Genomic DNA, 14,344 nt, shown 5'->3' with positions numbered 1-14,344 from the left:
ACAATGGTACCACTTATGAAACCGTCTGTTGCCATGGTAACAAATGCAGGTTTCTGATTGGTTGAAATTATTGGGAATTTTCGAGTTGATTTTGGGAAAAAATCAGGCTAAAACGCATTGAGAATGGGGTCGTTTGGCGCACCCAGTTATATAGGCAGGAAAAACACTGACAATAATTATTACATTTACCCTGAAGGGTCAGACACATAGCGGGGCCCTTTCTGACGTGTCAGTGTTCTAGTTACTAAACTTAATGAAATACAACTATATATGTAAATCACCCTGCAGGGATTTATCCAAGTTAAATACATGTCCATATCGAGGAGACTGTATTTCTGCAAAGATACAAAGAATAATTATTTTGTTAGCAGTATGAAGATTCTGAAACAAATAAATGATAATAGTAAATTGCTGGACATCAAGAAAAAAACATGCATAATAGGATAGTCAATTTTAAGACACACCACTGTCAGTGACCACCTTCAGAAGCGCTCTGATAAGGTCACTTTGAGCATTCCTGAACTCTCCAAACTTGGCTAGATCCCTTAAATGATTTACCACTCCTATCCAATCTAGTTGCTGGCTTCGGACACATTGCCCACTCTGCTTCCACTTTGGTTCGCTTGGGTCGAGAAACCGTTTCTGATCCTCCTCCATTGGTAGGGAGTGCTCGCTGTCCTCATCTTTCCTACGACACCTGGTCGTCACCAGTGTCTGTGGGGGCATCTTCGTCAGGATGGTTGTCCTGTTCCTCTGATATCTCCGGGATACCAACCAGTCCCTGTGGGGTATCTTCAAATGTGACCTCTTTGTCACTCTTCTGATGGGGGTTACTGAGTCCTATCCTGGTGCTCTTTGGTTTCTACCTCGGGATCGGCTTTGGTGGCCTTTTAGTGGTATCTGGTTCTGGAGTAGGTGACTTGGGGTTAGTGTCCAGTCCTACAGGTAATAGGTTTCTATGGAGAGTTCTTTTTTGTCCTGTACCATCTTGTTTATGTACTATATACACCGCTACTTCATTGTTGGGCAGGCTTATAACTGTATAATTCCCACCGTTCTGCTATCTTGTGTTACGCATCGAACGCGACCAATTTCACGAGCACGTTGTCTAGTGGTTCTAGGACATCACCTCTTACTCTCAGATCGTAGCCAGATTTCTGTTTCGTTTACATGCTTTTGGGCGAGGTCGTACGCTTCCTTCAGACGATCCTTCATCTGTTTGATGGAGACTGAAGTGGGCTCAGCTCTCCCAGTCCAAAAGCAAGATCAACTGGTAAGTGTGGTTCTCGTCCGCACATCAGGAAATATGGGGGAAATCCTGTGCTCTCCTGCCTGGTGCAGTTATATGCATTTACTTATGTCGGAACATGGGATTTTCAATCGTGTTTGTATGAGTTCTCCAGAGTAACATTCCAAGGAGGGTTCGATTGAATCTGTCACAGATTCCATTTCCCATTGGGTGGTATGGAGTCGTTCATCACTTACTCATTCCCGTCAACTGACAGCTCCTTGGTCAACAAGTTGGGACCCTGGTCGCTGAGGATTCGTTGTGGCAGACCATAGTGTACTACAAAATGCTGAACGAATGCCTCAGCAGTTGTTTTGCAGTAAAGTTTCGTGTGGGGGCAGCTACCGAGATGCATATCGTGAAATGATCCACTATTACTAGGATGTTCTGGTAATCTCCTTTTGACATCGATCACATGTGCTAATCCATGTTTCTTTGTCCTTTCATCTTTGCTACAATGAGAATTAGGCAACAGGCATAGCCTATACAACCCTTTCCCTACAATGATAATAACAGTACATACAATTAATACAATAATATATAAAATTATTATGATTATATGAAAGTGCTAAATCGTTATAAAAATAGCAGACTGTACCACTCCTATCACACCGGGTGATACCGGAAGTTACGAATCTGACGTAGAGTATCTACCCGAAGGGAGTAAGGACATGGCTGGGGTATGTTTTATAGTGATACATGGCATTTTAACATTCTATCGGAAATATGATGATACCCACGGAATTCCGCGCTATTTCATTTATGCACATCAGTAATTCGTTAGTCTTTTAAACTTGCCGTGTTTGATTGATACTCAATATTACCCGGCTGCCCCTGCTGTCAATCGACGAATTTGCTATGATTTTTGTCTAGAAATACCCAAAATCTCTCCAATATCTGGTTCCGACATAACATTTTTTTTAACATTTGAATTTATATCATCACGTATACTATTGATATGCAACAGAAATAGATAAGGTCCTAGGACAGAGCCTTGGGGTACCGCTGCCTGTATTGTTTTGCAAGTAGATTTGAAACCATATATGATTACTCTGCCTTCTATTACTGAGATAGGATGAAAACCATATTAACATGTTACCAGTTATGCCATATTTTTTTTAGAGTAAACCACCATGCCAAGCCCGATGGAAGGCTTTCACAAAAGATTATTAATTCTTGCCTCTTTACCTTTATCCAAATGTTATGTAATTGCATCATATATAGCAAGAAGTTGATATGTTGTATAAAACCTGGTTGATTTTTGGAAATAATTTTGTTTAAAGAGAGATAATTAAAAATGTATTTGAAAACAATTTTTTCTCATATTTTGCTGAAAATAGAGATTGGTCTATAATTAGATGGATCGCACCTTAAGCCTTTACAATATATACCTTTATATATACATCATATTTATAGGGGTAACATGGGCATTTATAAGTGGATTGGAAACACCTTTAATGAATTTAGGAGGAATGGTATCAGGGCCTGTTGGTTTGTTAGTATTGAGGAGATGTAGTTGGTCAGTGATGTCTTGTTCGGTGATGTTGAAAGTAGAAAAAGTGTGTGGTGGTAGGGGACAATCAGGAGGTAAATCGTCACAATTTTCTCGGTTACGGATATGGAGGTAAAGTTATTAAATGATTCAGTTCGCCGTTAATGATTAACGGATTATCAGCTTTGCTTTTGTTTTTGAAGTTCATTACAGATTTTGCGATTCGCCACCATTTTCCAGGCGGAATAAATTGGTCAACTAAAGATCCCTGCAGTTCAGATAGAAATTTTTCTATGGCCTTCCGGATTAGAGAAATAACCTGGTTTCGAATCGTTCTAAATTTGTTCCAAGAAGCTGGCGTATTTTGTAATTTTGCTTTAGAATGTTGACGATTTCTTTGACGTATTTTTAGCCCAATATCATTTGTCATCCATATTTTATCGTTCGGTCTTATAGTTTCTGTTTTGTGAGGTACAAATTGGTTAATAGTTGTAAGGATTTGTTCAGTAAGAGTAGAATTCATATCATTAATATCACCTTGTAATTGGGCATTCCAGTCGATAGATCTAAGATATTCATTAGCTCTTTCATAGGCCGTACTATTAAAATATAAAATAGTTTTCTCTAAGGGTATGCTTTTTTAGCAATTTAAAAGTTAGGTCGGTACTTACAGGGCAATGGTGACTACAGGATGGGGTGTGCACTATGGTTCTATAGACCGTATGAAATTAAGCAGGAATTGCCTTCTCAAGTCCATTAAGGGTCATTTATACAGGGCATCCACCATGGCAAGCTTGTAAGACTAATAATAAAACTCGGACAACAGATCTGATTTGAATATGGCCGTTTATTATAGTAAACGACGGTTGTTAATTAATCAGTATTGACACAAAAGTCTTAGATGGGGATCCAATCCCGCCATCTCATGAACATAACATACATTGTAATCAATTTCAAGACATAAACTTGGGTATCCATCTTAGAAACTAAATCATATGTCCTACATCGGACATTATATACAGAACATATGGTAGAATTAACAAAAGTTATACCTCTTACTGAAAATAATACCTACATCTTATATAGAAAATACAAAACTTACAAATTGTACATCTAAATGTAGTAAAGTAACTCGTATCAGTTTAATAACATCAATAAAAAAGTTATAAGAACAATAACTGTAATTATACCATTCAAACTTTGTATATAGACAAAAAACAATAAATATACACACTTTTAGTATTATATACATATCAATCATAAAAGGAGGCAAGAAAGGGGATGGAGGTGGGCAAAACCTTTGTTAAAAATATGGTCTAGAAATAGAAGATCAAAATAGGCAGATAACTTAAACAGATCAAAATTGACCTTGACCGTATTACGCACCTTGTTCTGCCATCTTGGATCTTCAGCCTCTGAGTGAAGGCAGCTACGTCATGCGCTTTTATAGCGTTCTAAATTTAGCAAAAAATTAATGCGCAAAGTGATGAGCTTGACCATCTCACTCCTCCCTTTACTGCCTCTTTCAATAATTACTGTAAAGTTTCTAAATAAAAACATGAATCCTATACAGAGTTCTGCCTGCATAAATTGCATTAAAACAAGTTTTAATTTGTATTTATACAGGGCATCCACCATGGCAAGCTTGTAAGACTAATAATAAAACTCGGACAACAGATCTGATTTGAATATGGCCGTTTATTATAGTAAACGACGGTTGTTAATTAATCAGTATTGACACAAAAGTCTTAGATGGGGATCCAATCCCGCCACAATGATTACTGTACACAAACAATTGAAACCTCGAGATTATGTGCAGTGTCACAGGAATCATCCCCCATCCGTAGCCATGGTGGAAAGCAAATGCAAAATGAAGAAAAAGATGAAAGGTGTCCATAACATTTGGTCGTTAAAACTTATCTACAGTAACCCAATTCTTACGGCAACCAAGGAAAATTCATGCAAAAAACAAGCCGTTTTCAAGGCAAAAACATGTATCAAAAACAAGAGATGATGTTGAAGTGTATAAACTCCAGTTTATATGGCCGTTGTAACTGGTACAATGTTATTTACTGCCTACAGAGTTTTTAAAGAACATTGTTATCACTTTTAATACACGTGGTACATAAAACATATCAAAAAACTAATACATGTAAAAGTTTTATAAAACCTACATAAGTTTTAGTCTTATCTTCTCCAGAAGTTGATAGAAAATTACAAAATCATTGGTCTTGAGACCAACTTCTCGACCCTATGCCCAGAAGATAGTCTGAAGGCCGAAAAATTAAAAAATTACAAAGTAATGTCATACAAACGTAAAACATTAAGGATGTCATAATATAACTATGATAAGGTAAAGGTATACTTAAACAGGTTCTTAAAACCCACTATTTGCTTTAAAACCAACTACTCGACCCTATGCCCAGCAGGAGGTTCAGAGCAACAAATTATGAAATAACTATTTCTATGTCTATAAGACACAATGAATAAAGTAAAAACCAACTGATGTAGAGGACCAACTACTCGACCCAATGCCCAGTAGATGGTATCACAATCTCAAAAAGTCATATATCATAAAAAGTTGGCATCCTTATGTACCTTTTAAAGGCTAAAGAGTGCCACCTGCCCATCTGTTGTATTTCATCATCGGCCACACCACTGGCTGCTGCATGGCTTGCTGCACCTATCCTGAAACTATGACTAGTATAAGGCAGGTGAGCTAACCCTGCCCAGGCCAGAGAACTCTGTAAGCAACTGTTGAAGTAAGAATATGTAATTGGTATGCCATTGGGAAAGCAAAAAAGTGGCCCTGCTAAAGAGCCACGGAGAAGTAAATATTGGTGGAGGGCCAAGACGGGGCAGGTGGCAGGCTTAGCAGGTTTACATTGTAGTGATAATGTAATGGGCCGGATATTGTAATGCCCCTTGAAAGAGCGAAAAGTGAGCTCAAGTTTGGAGGGACAGCCATTGGAATCATGTGAAAGGGTAGCATCGTGAAACTGAAGAACATGCGACGCAGACTTATTTAGAGCCATCTCCCCTACACGTAAGAATGCATGGAATGCCAAAAGGTACATAGCTCTAATCAAGCAGATCTGATATGCTGACTGACAAACACTTGGTAATGAGTCTACTAATTTTGCCAAAATGACAGGAGTAATAGGTAGACGACTATCGGCACGAGAAGAAGTTCGTTGTACCGACACTAGCAGCTTTTTAATGATGAACGACTGTGACGGATCAGGGAAACCTGCCAATTTATTCAGGTAGGCAATGGCTGCAATATAAGTTGAAATTGTTGAAGCAGCTAAACCAGTTTGATGAATATGAGTTATGAAATAGGCTAACGTACCCACATTAGTAGGTATAATGGAAATGGTTGGATAAGTGCAACTTAGGAACTGCTGGAACATCTGATACGCCCTAAGGTAAGTCCGTCTTGTTTGTGGGGCTGTAGCAGACAACAAAAGGTCTATCAGGGACTTGTTCAGATTCTCAGCAGGTGGTCTGGAATTGGCGTTGGATGCCGATCCATATATTGTGCTTGCTGCCGAAACAAGTCCACCTGTAACCGAGACAGATGGTCAGCAAGAACATTATTTTTTCCAGGTATATGGCGTGCTGAAAATAGAATGTTATGACGTAATGAAGCAATGACAAAACGCCGGGTCAACACCATCAAGGTTGGATCTTTACATGTTTGCTTGTTGATGATATCAACAACTGCCATGTTGTCACAATGCAAGACCAAACACCTATTGCACAGAGAAGGACCCCAAATTTCGATCGCCAGCACAATGGCAAAAAATTCTTTAACTGTGATATGATATGGTATGAAAGACATGGGCCAGGAGCCAAACAGCCAAGATGTGTGGAAAATGGCTCCGAATCCTAAGTTACTGGCATCAGTAAAGAAATGGAGTTGGTTTGTAGTAACCCATCTATCAGAAAGAAACATGGAAATTCCATTGAATGATTCAAGGAAAACTTGCCATGCTGCCAGGTCAGCTTTTGCTTCCCGTGATAAACGTATGTGATGGTGTGGTTTCTGAAGACCACATGTCAAGTTTATAAGACGTCGTAAAAAAGTACGACCAGGAGATATCACCTTACAAGCGAAATTAAGTAAACCAATCAAGGATTGTAATTCCCGTAAAGTTACTTTCTTGCGACGCGAGAACTGTTCTAATAACTGGCGTGCTTTCACGATTGTGTCCATAGGGAGTCTTGCTTCCATTTTGGAACTATCTAGTTCTATGCCTAAAAAAGTTAGGAGGGTACAGGGGAGAACTGTTTTGCTGTCTTTATTGGGGATGTGTGTGCACCGACAAAATTCTAGGAAGTTGTCCAGATCTTCCTGACATTTAGAGGTACCAGGTGGTGCTACAAATAAAAAGTCATCTAAAATATGAACCACCCCTGCAGCCTTAAACTTTGTTTCCATTATCCAATGTAAAGCAGAGCTAAATGCCTCAAACAAGCGACATGAGATAGAGCATCCCATTGGTAACACTTTATCAAAGTAAAATTTGTCATCTATCTGAAAACCTAATAAGTTGTAATCCTTAGGATGAATTGGGATAAGACGAAAAGCAGACTCAATGTCTGTTTTTGCCATAAAGGCCCCCTTTCCGAACTGTTTGATAAGGTTTATAGCATCATCGATAGTCTGATAAGCCACAGTGGCCTCCTCCGGATTTATCCCATCATTTACAGATGCTCCCTCCGGGTAGGAAAGATGATGAATAACACGAAACTCATTGGGTTCCTTTTTTGGTACAAGGCCTAAAGGGGATACCTGCAAATTTGGGAAAGGTGGTGCAAGAAATGGACCTTGAATTCGACCTAATTGGATTTCTTTGTCAATTTTTTGTTTCAAAGCAGTGGGGTTATCAAGGGCAGATTTTAGATTTTTTGAAAGCCTAAATATACGTGGCCCCCGATATTTGAGAGTAAAACCATTGGTGAAACCCTCATACAAAAATTGAAAAGCATCCCTCGGGTAACCCTCTAAGAAAGGCAGCAAAACTTGTACCTTAATAGGGGTTGGAAGTTTATTATTTGTTTTGTTTGTTTTGGGGGCGTTGGCCTTGGCTGGTAGCTGACTGGCCATTGCCTCCACCTTTTGAGGTGGAGTCAGGGTTGTTAGGTGAGGATTGTGACTTGCACTGTCGGGAGGAATGGGCTCCTCCACAGTTGGAGCAGGTATGGGGAAACTTGCAGCGGGTTCCCGCCTGCATGATCCAACTTTGTTGAACGACCAACAAATTCCTTTTGGGAAGTTGTTGGCCGATTTCTGGGGAAAGGGCTGTTGAACCACTGGTTGGTTACGGGCTGCATTTCTGAGACCAATGGCTGTCGCCTCTAAATAAAATTCAGAGTGCATGTCACCCCATGAAGCATGGGGATAAAACTGATGCCATTGTCGAAAATTACCATCATAGTTCAGTGCTGCAGCAATTCCCGACCTCCTGTGTAGCGTTTGAACAATGTCAGCATATTTCATAAGAGATGAAATAGCCTGTGGATGAGTTTGTACGTAAATGGCTACAAAGACATGAAAGGCAGACAACCACTGCTCAATGTTTCTGATAGAAAATGATTTTTGTTTTGGAACAATGGCCAATTCCGTGCCATGTAACTGAATTTTAAAATTTTCTGTGTCTGCTGACTTTTGAATAAGTAGCCCAAAATCAATGAACTCATCGGCTAGAATTTTCATTTTAATTTTGGTATCAACATGCATACCGAGAGGTCGGGAGATGCTGTGAACAGTAGGATGCATAAGGTTTGTCTCACCCGTCAAATTTGACACAACATTTGCTAATGGCGCAGTAATGTTCATATTTGATAAATGTTCCGGTTGTTGGATTGTGTGCACTGATGGCATAGAAAGTCCACTGTTAGCCTGTGGAACAATGTTTGTGATATCAGAGGCTTGAACTGTCGGAGATCCAGATGCTGCAGCTGGAATAGTGATTCTTTGTGCCACTGCAGGGAGTACTTGTGTACTGTAGTTAGCTGGTGGAAGGACTGTTGGTGCTGTGGCACCTGCCCCATTTACAGGCATAGGCATTATGTAACCCTCATCCTTCATTTTATTGAACAACTCCTTGACAATCTCCTGTGTCGTTGGCAAAGATGCGGGGCTTGCCAACCCCACAACTGGTGTTGTCACTTCAATATGAGGAGCTGGCGGTTGACCCTCATGATCTTGTATTCTCGTACCTGTAGGACGTCTCCTACCCACCAATGTGTTTTGCAGTGCTGCACGCCTACGTGTCCTCCTTGAAGGACCCGGCCCATGCTCTGGAAAATAGATTTTTTGAAACAGTATCTGGATATCAATATGTCTCAAAAACCAAAGATCTAATGATTCCAACCTAGAACGAACCTATCAGTCTGTGAGGTAATATGTGTTGTAAAGTTAAACAAACACAAAGTCAACATTTAGAGTTCAAATGATTCATGGGTGTTGATAATTATCGAAACAAATTTAACTCAAAACAATGTTGAAAGTGTGAAGTTTTAAAACTGTTCAACAGTTAGAAAATTCCTTACATCTGATGAAAGAAATAGCTGTCAAATAGCTAGGGAATTCATTCACCATGTTGAACGAAAATTATTTGAACTGTAGGTTAATAAAGTCTATTTGATACAAATTATCTGTTTACACTGAACACGTATGAGAAGCACACACATAAACGTGTGCGATAAAAACTGTGTTGTACAATACAGTGAAATGCTTATTTAATAACTACAAAATATGCAGACACAATAAACTACAAAATATCCAGACATATGTTAACATAATTTGCACAGCCCACATGAGCTGACAAGGTAAAAAGCTGTAAAACACATGTGAAACGAACATGTAAACATTAAACATGTGAAATGCACATGTAAACACTACACATGTGAAATGCACATGTAAAACACAGACTGCACAGCCCACATGAACTCACGTGGTAAAAACTGCACAACACATGATATGAAACCCCATGTAAAATATACTACACATGTGAAATGCACATGTAGACAAAAGACTGCACAGCCCACATGAACTCACGTGGTAAAAACTGCACAACACATCACGTGAAACCACATTTAAAAGAAGACTCCTCAACCAACATGTGACAAACGCGTATACAACACACTACACATGTGAATGCACATGTAAACAATGCAGAGCCTAACTTGCGTTACACGTAATCAAAGTGAAACTACCTATGCGTTAAACTCCTATGTAAACACCGTTTGACCTCTCGCCTGCCAACAGTATCAGTTTGTAACAAATATAAAGGGTATCTAATCTCAGATATATATACAGAAACACCGTGAAGATGCGACAAATGTAACGTACGATTCCACTACAACACTTACTATTGACCTAGATAAAGCAACAGCTGGGCGGAAGTACTCTACACTTGCGCAGTAAAAACTCAAAGTATGACATCACATACATCCCATAATAGCTCAAGTGTTTGTAAACAATACTGATAATGAATATGCATGACCTTACCTTATCGGGAAGGAAAATAAGTCACATGTTATCGGCAACCAATCGTAAACCCTGTAGGGCGGCACCTCGGACAGAATAGATGTATTTGCGCATGCCCCCAGGCGATAAATGGACTCCATCCCTACACAAGACATCCAAAACACCGTCCTTGAGACCCTTATGTCGCCAGTAGAAAACTTTTGAACCCACACAGCTATGTTTTAAAGACATATTGATAAAATCCACATTGTCGTTATAGATATCAACAGGTGAACATCTTGTTGTCTTACGATAGAACAACTGCATAAAACCGACTCGCTTGACACCAAATCCCGCCATTAACCACTGAGCTATAGAAAGTAGGTCGGTAACCAAAGTGTCCTTCACCCTCTCATAATCGACACAGTCTAAGTCGTTTCCTCCAATTTGAAGTAAAACTACAGAGGGCTGCACATTCCTTATAATATCCGAAATCCAGCGAGCATACAGCTGATTGATTTTTCCTCCACTTTTACCGACACAACAAATTGCTAAACGGTCTGGGTCAAAACCGAGATTCGTCCATGAACCCACTAGGCTATCATCCAATCTTTTGATGAAACTATGACCTAATACCAGGACCGAAGACATTGTCACTGACAATCCAGTATGTCAACAAAACCTTTGTTAAAAATATGGTCTAGAAATAGAAGATCAAAATAGGCAGATAACTTAAACAGATCAAAATTGACCTTGACCGTATTACGCACCTTGTTCTGCCATCTTGGATCTTCAGCCTCTGAGTGAAGGCAGCTACGTCATGCGCTTTTATAGCGTTCTAAATTTAGCAAAAAATTAATGCGCAAAGTGATGAGCTTGACCATCTCACTCCTCCCTTTACTGCCTCTTTCAATAATTACTGTAAAGTTTCTAAATAAAAACATGAATCCTATACAGAGTTCTGCCTGCATAAATTGCATTAAAACAAGTTTTAATTTGTATCTATATAGGAGAGATTTGATGAATTTCGAACACGAATAAATATCTAAAAATTGACTCAAAAAAGTCATGTAATACACCAAATTGTTTGTTTGGACATGTAGTTTCTGAAAATTACGAATACTTTGATGTAGGTGCTAAAGGGGGGCATTTAGGTGCTTTTAAACAGCAACCTTAAACGGTTATCGCCAAAGACTCCCGGGGGAATAAAAATGTCGCTTATTTCAATGAGTTCAGGATGGGACGGTCTCTAATTAGGTTACAGATACAAGTTATTACACGGGGTAAAAAACCCAGTAAATTGAGTTCAACATAAAGGGGTCATTTCAGTCAATGAAAATACTCTTATATCACACTTTCAAGACATCTTGCCTTGTCTAGAGTGCTCTAAAGTGTCTAAAAAGAGTATTTGTGATGTTTAAAATACAACAGTATATGCCATAATTGAGTGATTTCATTTACAACGGTCATTTGCATTTCAAGATAGTGTTTATACGGGTACATATTTTAAAGTCAAATCTCGTCAAACCAATGCTCCTTCATGCGAGCAAAACGACATGCTATTAAGTGAATATATACAAAAGAGCTAATTTTGTCCCCTGTAAGTTTTCGCACGTTTTGTTGAAATTTACAAACAGCTTAACAAATAACATGTCAACAGCAAGTCCGACGGTTTGCCATGATGCACACTAAAAGTTCATTATGTTCTGTTAAATTGCACCATAGTAGGAATTTATAGGCTTATAAAATATCACTGTTTTGACCGGATTTGCTGTTTAGATGCCCCTTAATTTGGGTTTGTCCGTCTGTCTGTCCGTCTGTCAAGCTTTGCTTCCGTGCAATAATTGCAACAAATGCTAAGAGGTTTTCTTCAAACATGGTAACAAGGTTAAATGCCTTAAGGGGTCGGCAGAATTTGGTTGCCGATTTTGCCTGGCTTTTGACGGTCTTGTGGCCCCCTGATTAATTAAAGTCATCGTTTCTGACCGTTTCCGTGAAACAACTGTTAGCAAATGTACACTTTGTTAGGCCTCAAAGATGTCGGGCCGGTAAACGTTTTATCGGTCAATAACCAAAGCAGAGACTGTCTTTATCTGTATTGTATCGTGTATCGTTTCTCTTAAATATTTAGTTTAGACAATAGGATTATATCTTGAATCTAGTGCCCCTGCGCATGCTTCAAGTTCTTATCTTGGAATGGAGGAGGTAAAGAAAGCCAAATAAGATCTCTTGTTCGGGATAATGGGTTTGCCGATGAAGTCTTGTAGTTGTATCCCGGATATAACTTACCTGACCACGAACCTCTCAGGTTCATAATCTATTATCTCTGTAATCCTCTGTAGGGTAAGGGTCCGACGCAGAGAAGAAACGCACATTATATCTCGCTCTCTATAATAATGCTATCGACAGACAGCAGGTCATGACATTAGTACGACAGATGTATCCATTGAAACCTCGATATTTCATGCGAAAATTTCAACAGTCTGTTGAGAAACCCTTCGGACATCTGTTTGTTGACTTGAAACCATCTACAGAAGAGAAATATAGACTAAAACAAAGCATCTCCAAAGTTGATTGAAGCCATGGTGGAGAGATTTACGGAATGAGGCCGTCATTACAACAGGATACATTTGATCGCATGCAAGAAGACATAGGAATGATAATACCTTCACTAACAGATATACCTCTGCAAGGAAATGTCGATGAAGATGGGTATACGAACGAACGAATACCGTGCACGTTTATGACAACACAGGAACGTTCGTTTCAACGGAAATAATTCCGTCTGGAAGAAGTTGCTTATGCCAGAGATTATCAAGGATGTAGACGAGGAAATGAATGCAGTAATGGATCGACGATTATTGGAAGGTCAAGACGTCAATATCAATGATTTCCCTTCCAATACAAGGATGAGAAAACTATTGGTGGAACAGTCATAGATGTTAAGGTTAGAGCCGCGTCACTCGAAAGAGACTGGTTGCAGAATGTGCTGTGTCAATATATGATCAGTGAGGTAATAACGGCAGTGCAGACAGAGGGCCGCGGTGGCCGAGTGGTTAATGGTCATCTATATAGCAGAATAGTGTTGAATTTCAAACACGAATAAATACCTTAAGATTTGCACAAAAAATGTCATGTTATATATCAAAATGTTTGTTTGGACATGTAGCTTCTTACAATCACCAATAATATGCTATAGATGCTACCAGTTTCTTCTGTAGAGTAACTTTGTGGTAAGATTTGGCATGGAATAATTCTAAGTCACGCAAATGATCAAACCTGAAAAATAGCCATGCTGTTATGTTCACAAGTGTCTATAGCACAGGATAGGAGCATTTGTTTGACCGGATTTTACTGTATGTACGTATAAACACTTATTTTGTTTTGACCTTGAAATGCAAATGGCAGCTGAGAATAATATTACACAAATATGGCTTAAAGGAGGCATTTCAGTTAATAACAAAACTCCTATATCGTACTTTTAAGACATCTCATCATAGTAACATGAACATTTGAATGTCAATTTGTTAAAATGGTGAGTTTGCAGCCTTTTTCAGAAATAGGCATATTTTACCCCAAATTCAACGGTTGAACATTTTTTCATAAAAGCAGTCTTCTTGCCACTTCAAGAATACTTTATATTGTCTAATAAGAGCATTTCTGATGTTTTAAATACCTCCTTATATGCCATATTTGTGTGATATCATTCACGACCGCCATTTGCAATTCAAGGTCAAAATAAAAACAGCGTTTATACATATAATAACGTCAAAGCTGGTCAAACCATTGCTCCTATTTTGTGCTTTAGACACTTGTGACCAAAACGACATGGCAAGTTTGTGTAATATATGGGATACAAATGAGTTAATTATGTCCCCCTGAAACATGCATTTTTCTTACGTTTTGTTGAAATTTACAAACAGCTTAACAAATTACATGTCAACAGCAAGACCCAGGGTTTGCCATGATACATACTAAAAGTTCATCATGTAACTTCTGTGACATTGCACCATAATAGGGATTTATAGGCCTGTAAAATATCAATGTTTTGACTGGATTTGCTGTTAAGATGCCCCTTAAGGTG

The 14,344-nt window shown here is 38.9% G+C and overlaps 1 protein-coding gene across 1 annotated transcript; it reads right to left on the bottom strand.

The window, feature by feature from the left end:
• Window positions 1-3,607: 3,607 nt before the first annotated feature.
• On the bottom strand, window positions 3,608-10,170 carry LOC117335730. Its single transcript, XM_033895905.1, has 2 exons — window positions 10,164-10,170; window positions 3,608-9,089 (listed from the first exon to the last, which is right to left on the bottom strand). The coding sequence occupies exon 2, from the start codon at window positions 8,875-8,877 to the stop codon at window positions 6,268-6,270; it is 2,610 nt and encodes an 869-aa protein (XP_033751796.1). The 5' UTR covers window positions 8,878-9,089; window positions 10,164-10,170; the 3' UTR covers window positions 3,608-6,267.
• Window positions 10,171-14,344: the final 4,174 nt, after the last annotated feature.

The sequence above is a fragment of the Pecten maximus genome, chromosome 10 (genome assembly GCF_902652985.1).
Source record: "Pecten maximus chromosome 10, xPecMax1.1, whole genome shotgun sequence".
Lineage (NCBI taxonomy): Eukaryota > Metazoa > Mollusca > Bivalvia > Pectinida > Pectinidae > Pecten > Pecten maximus.
This window is presented reverse-complemented; position numbering and strand designations above follow the sequence as displayed.

What these genes read in the sequence shown, in the direction of transcription:
- LOC117335730 (XM_033895905.1), bottom strand. Translation starts at nt 8,877, where the DNA reads ATGAAGGATGAGGGTTACATAATGCCTATGCCTGTAAATGGGGCAGGT.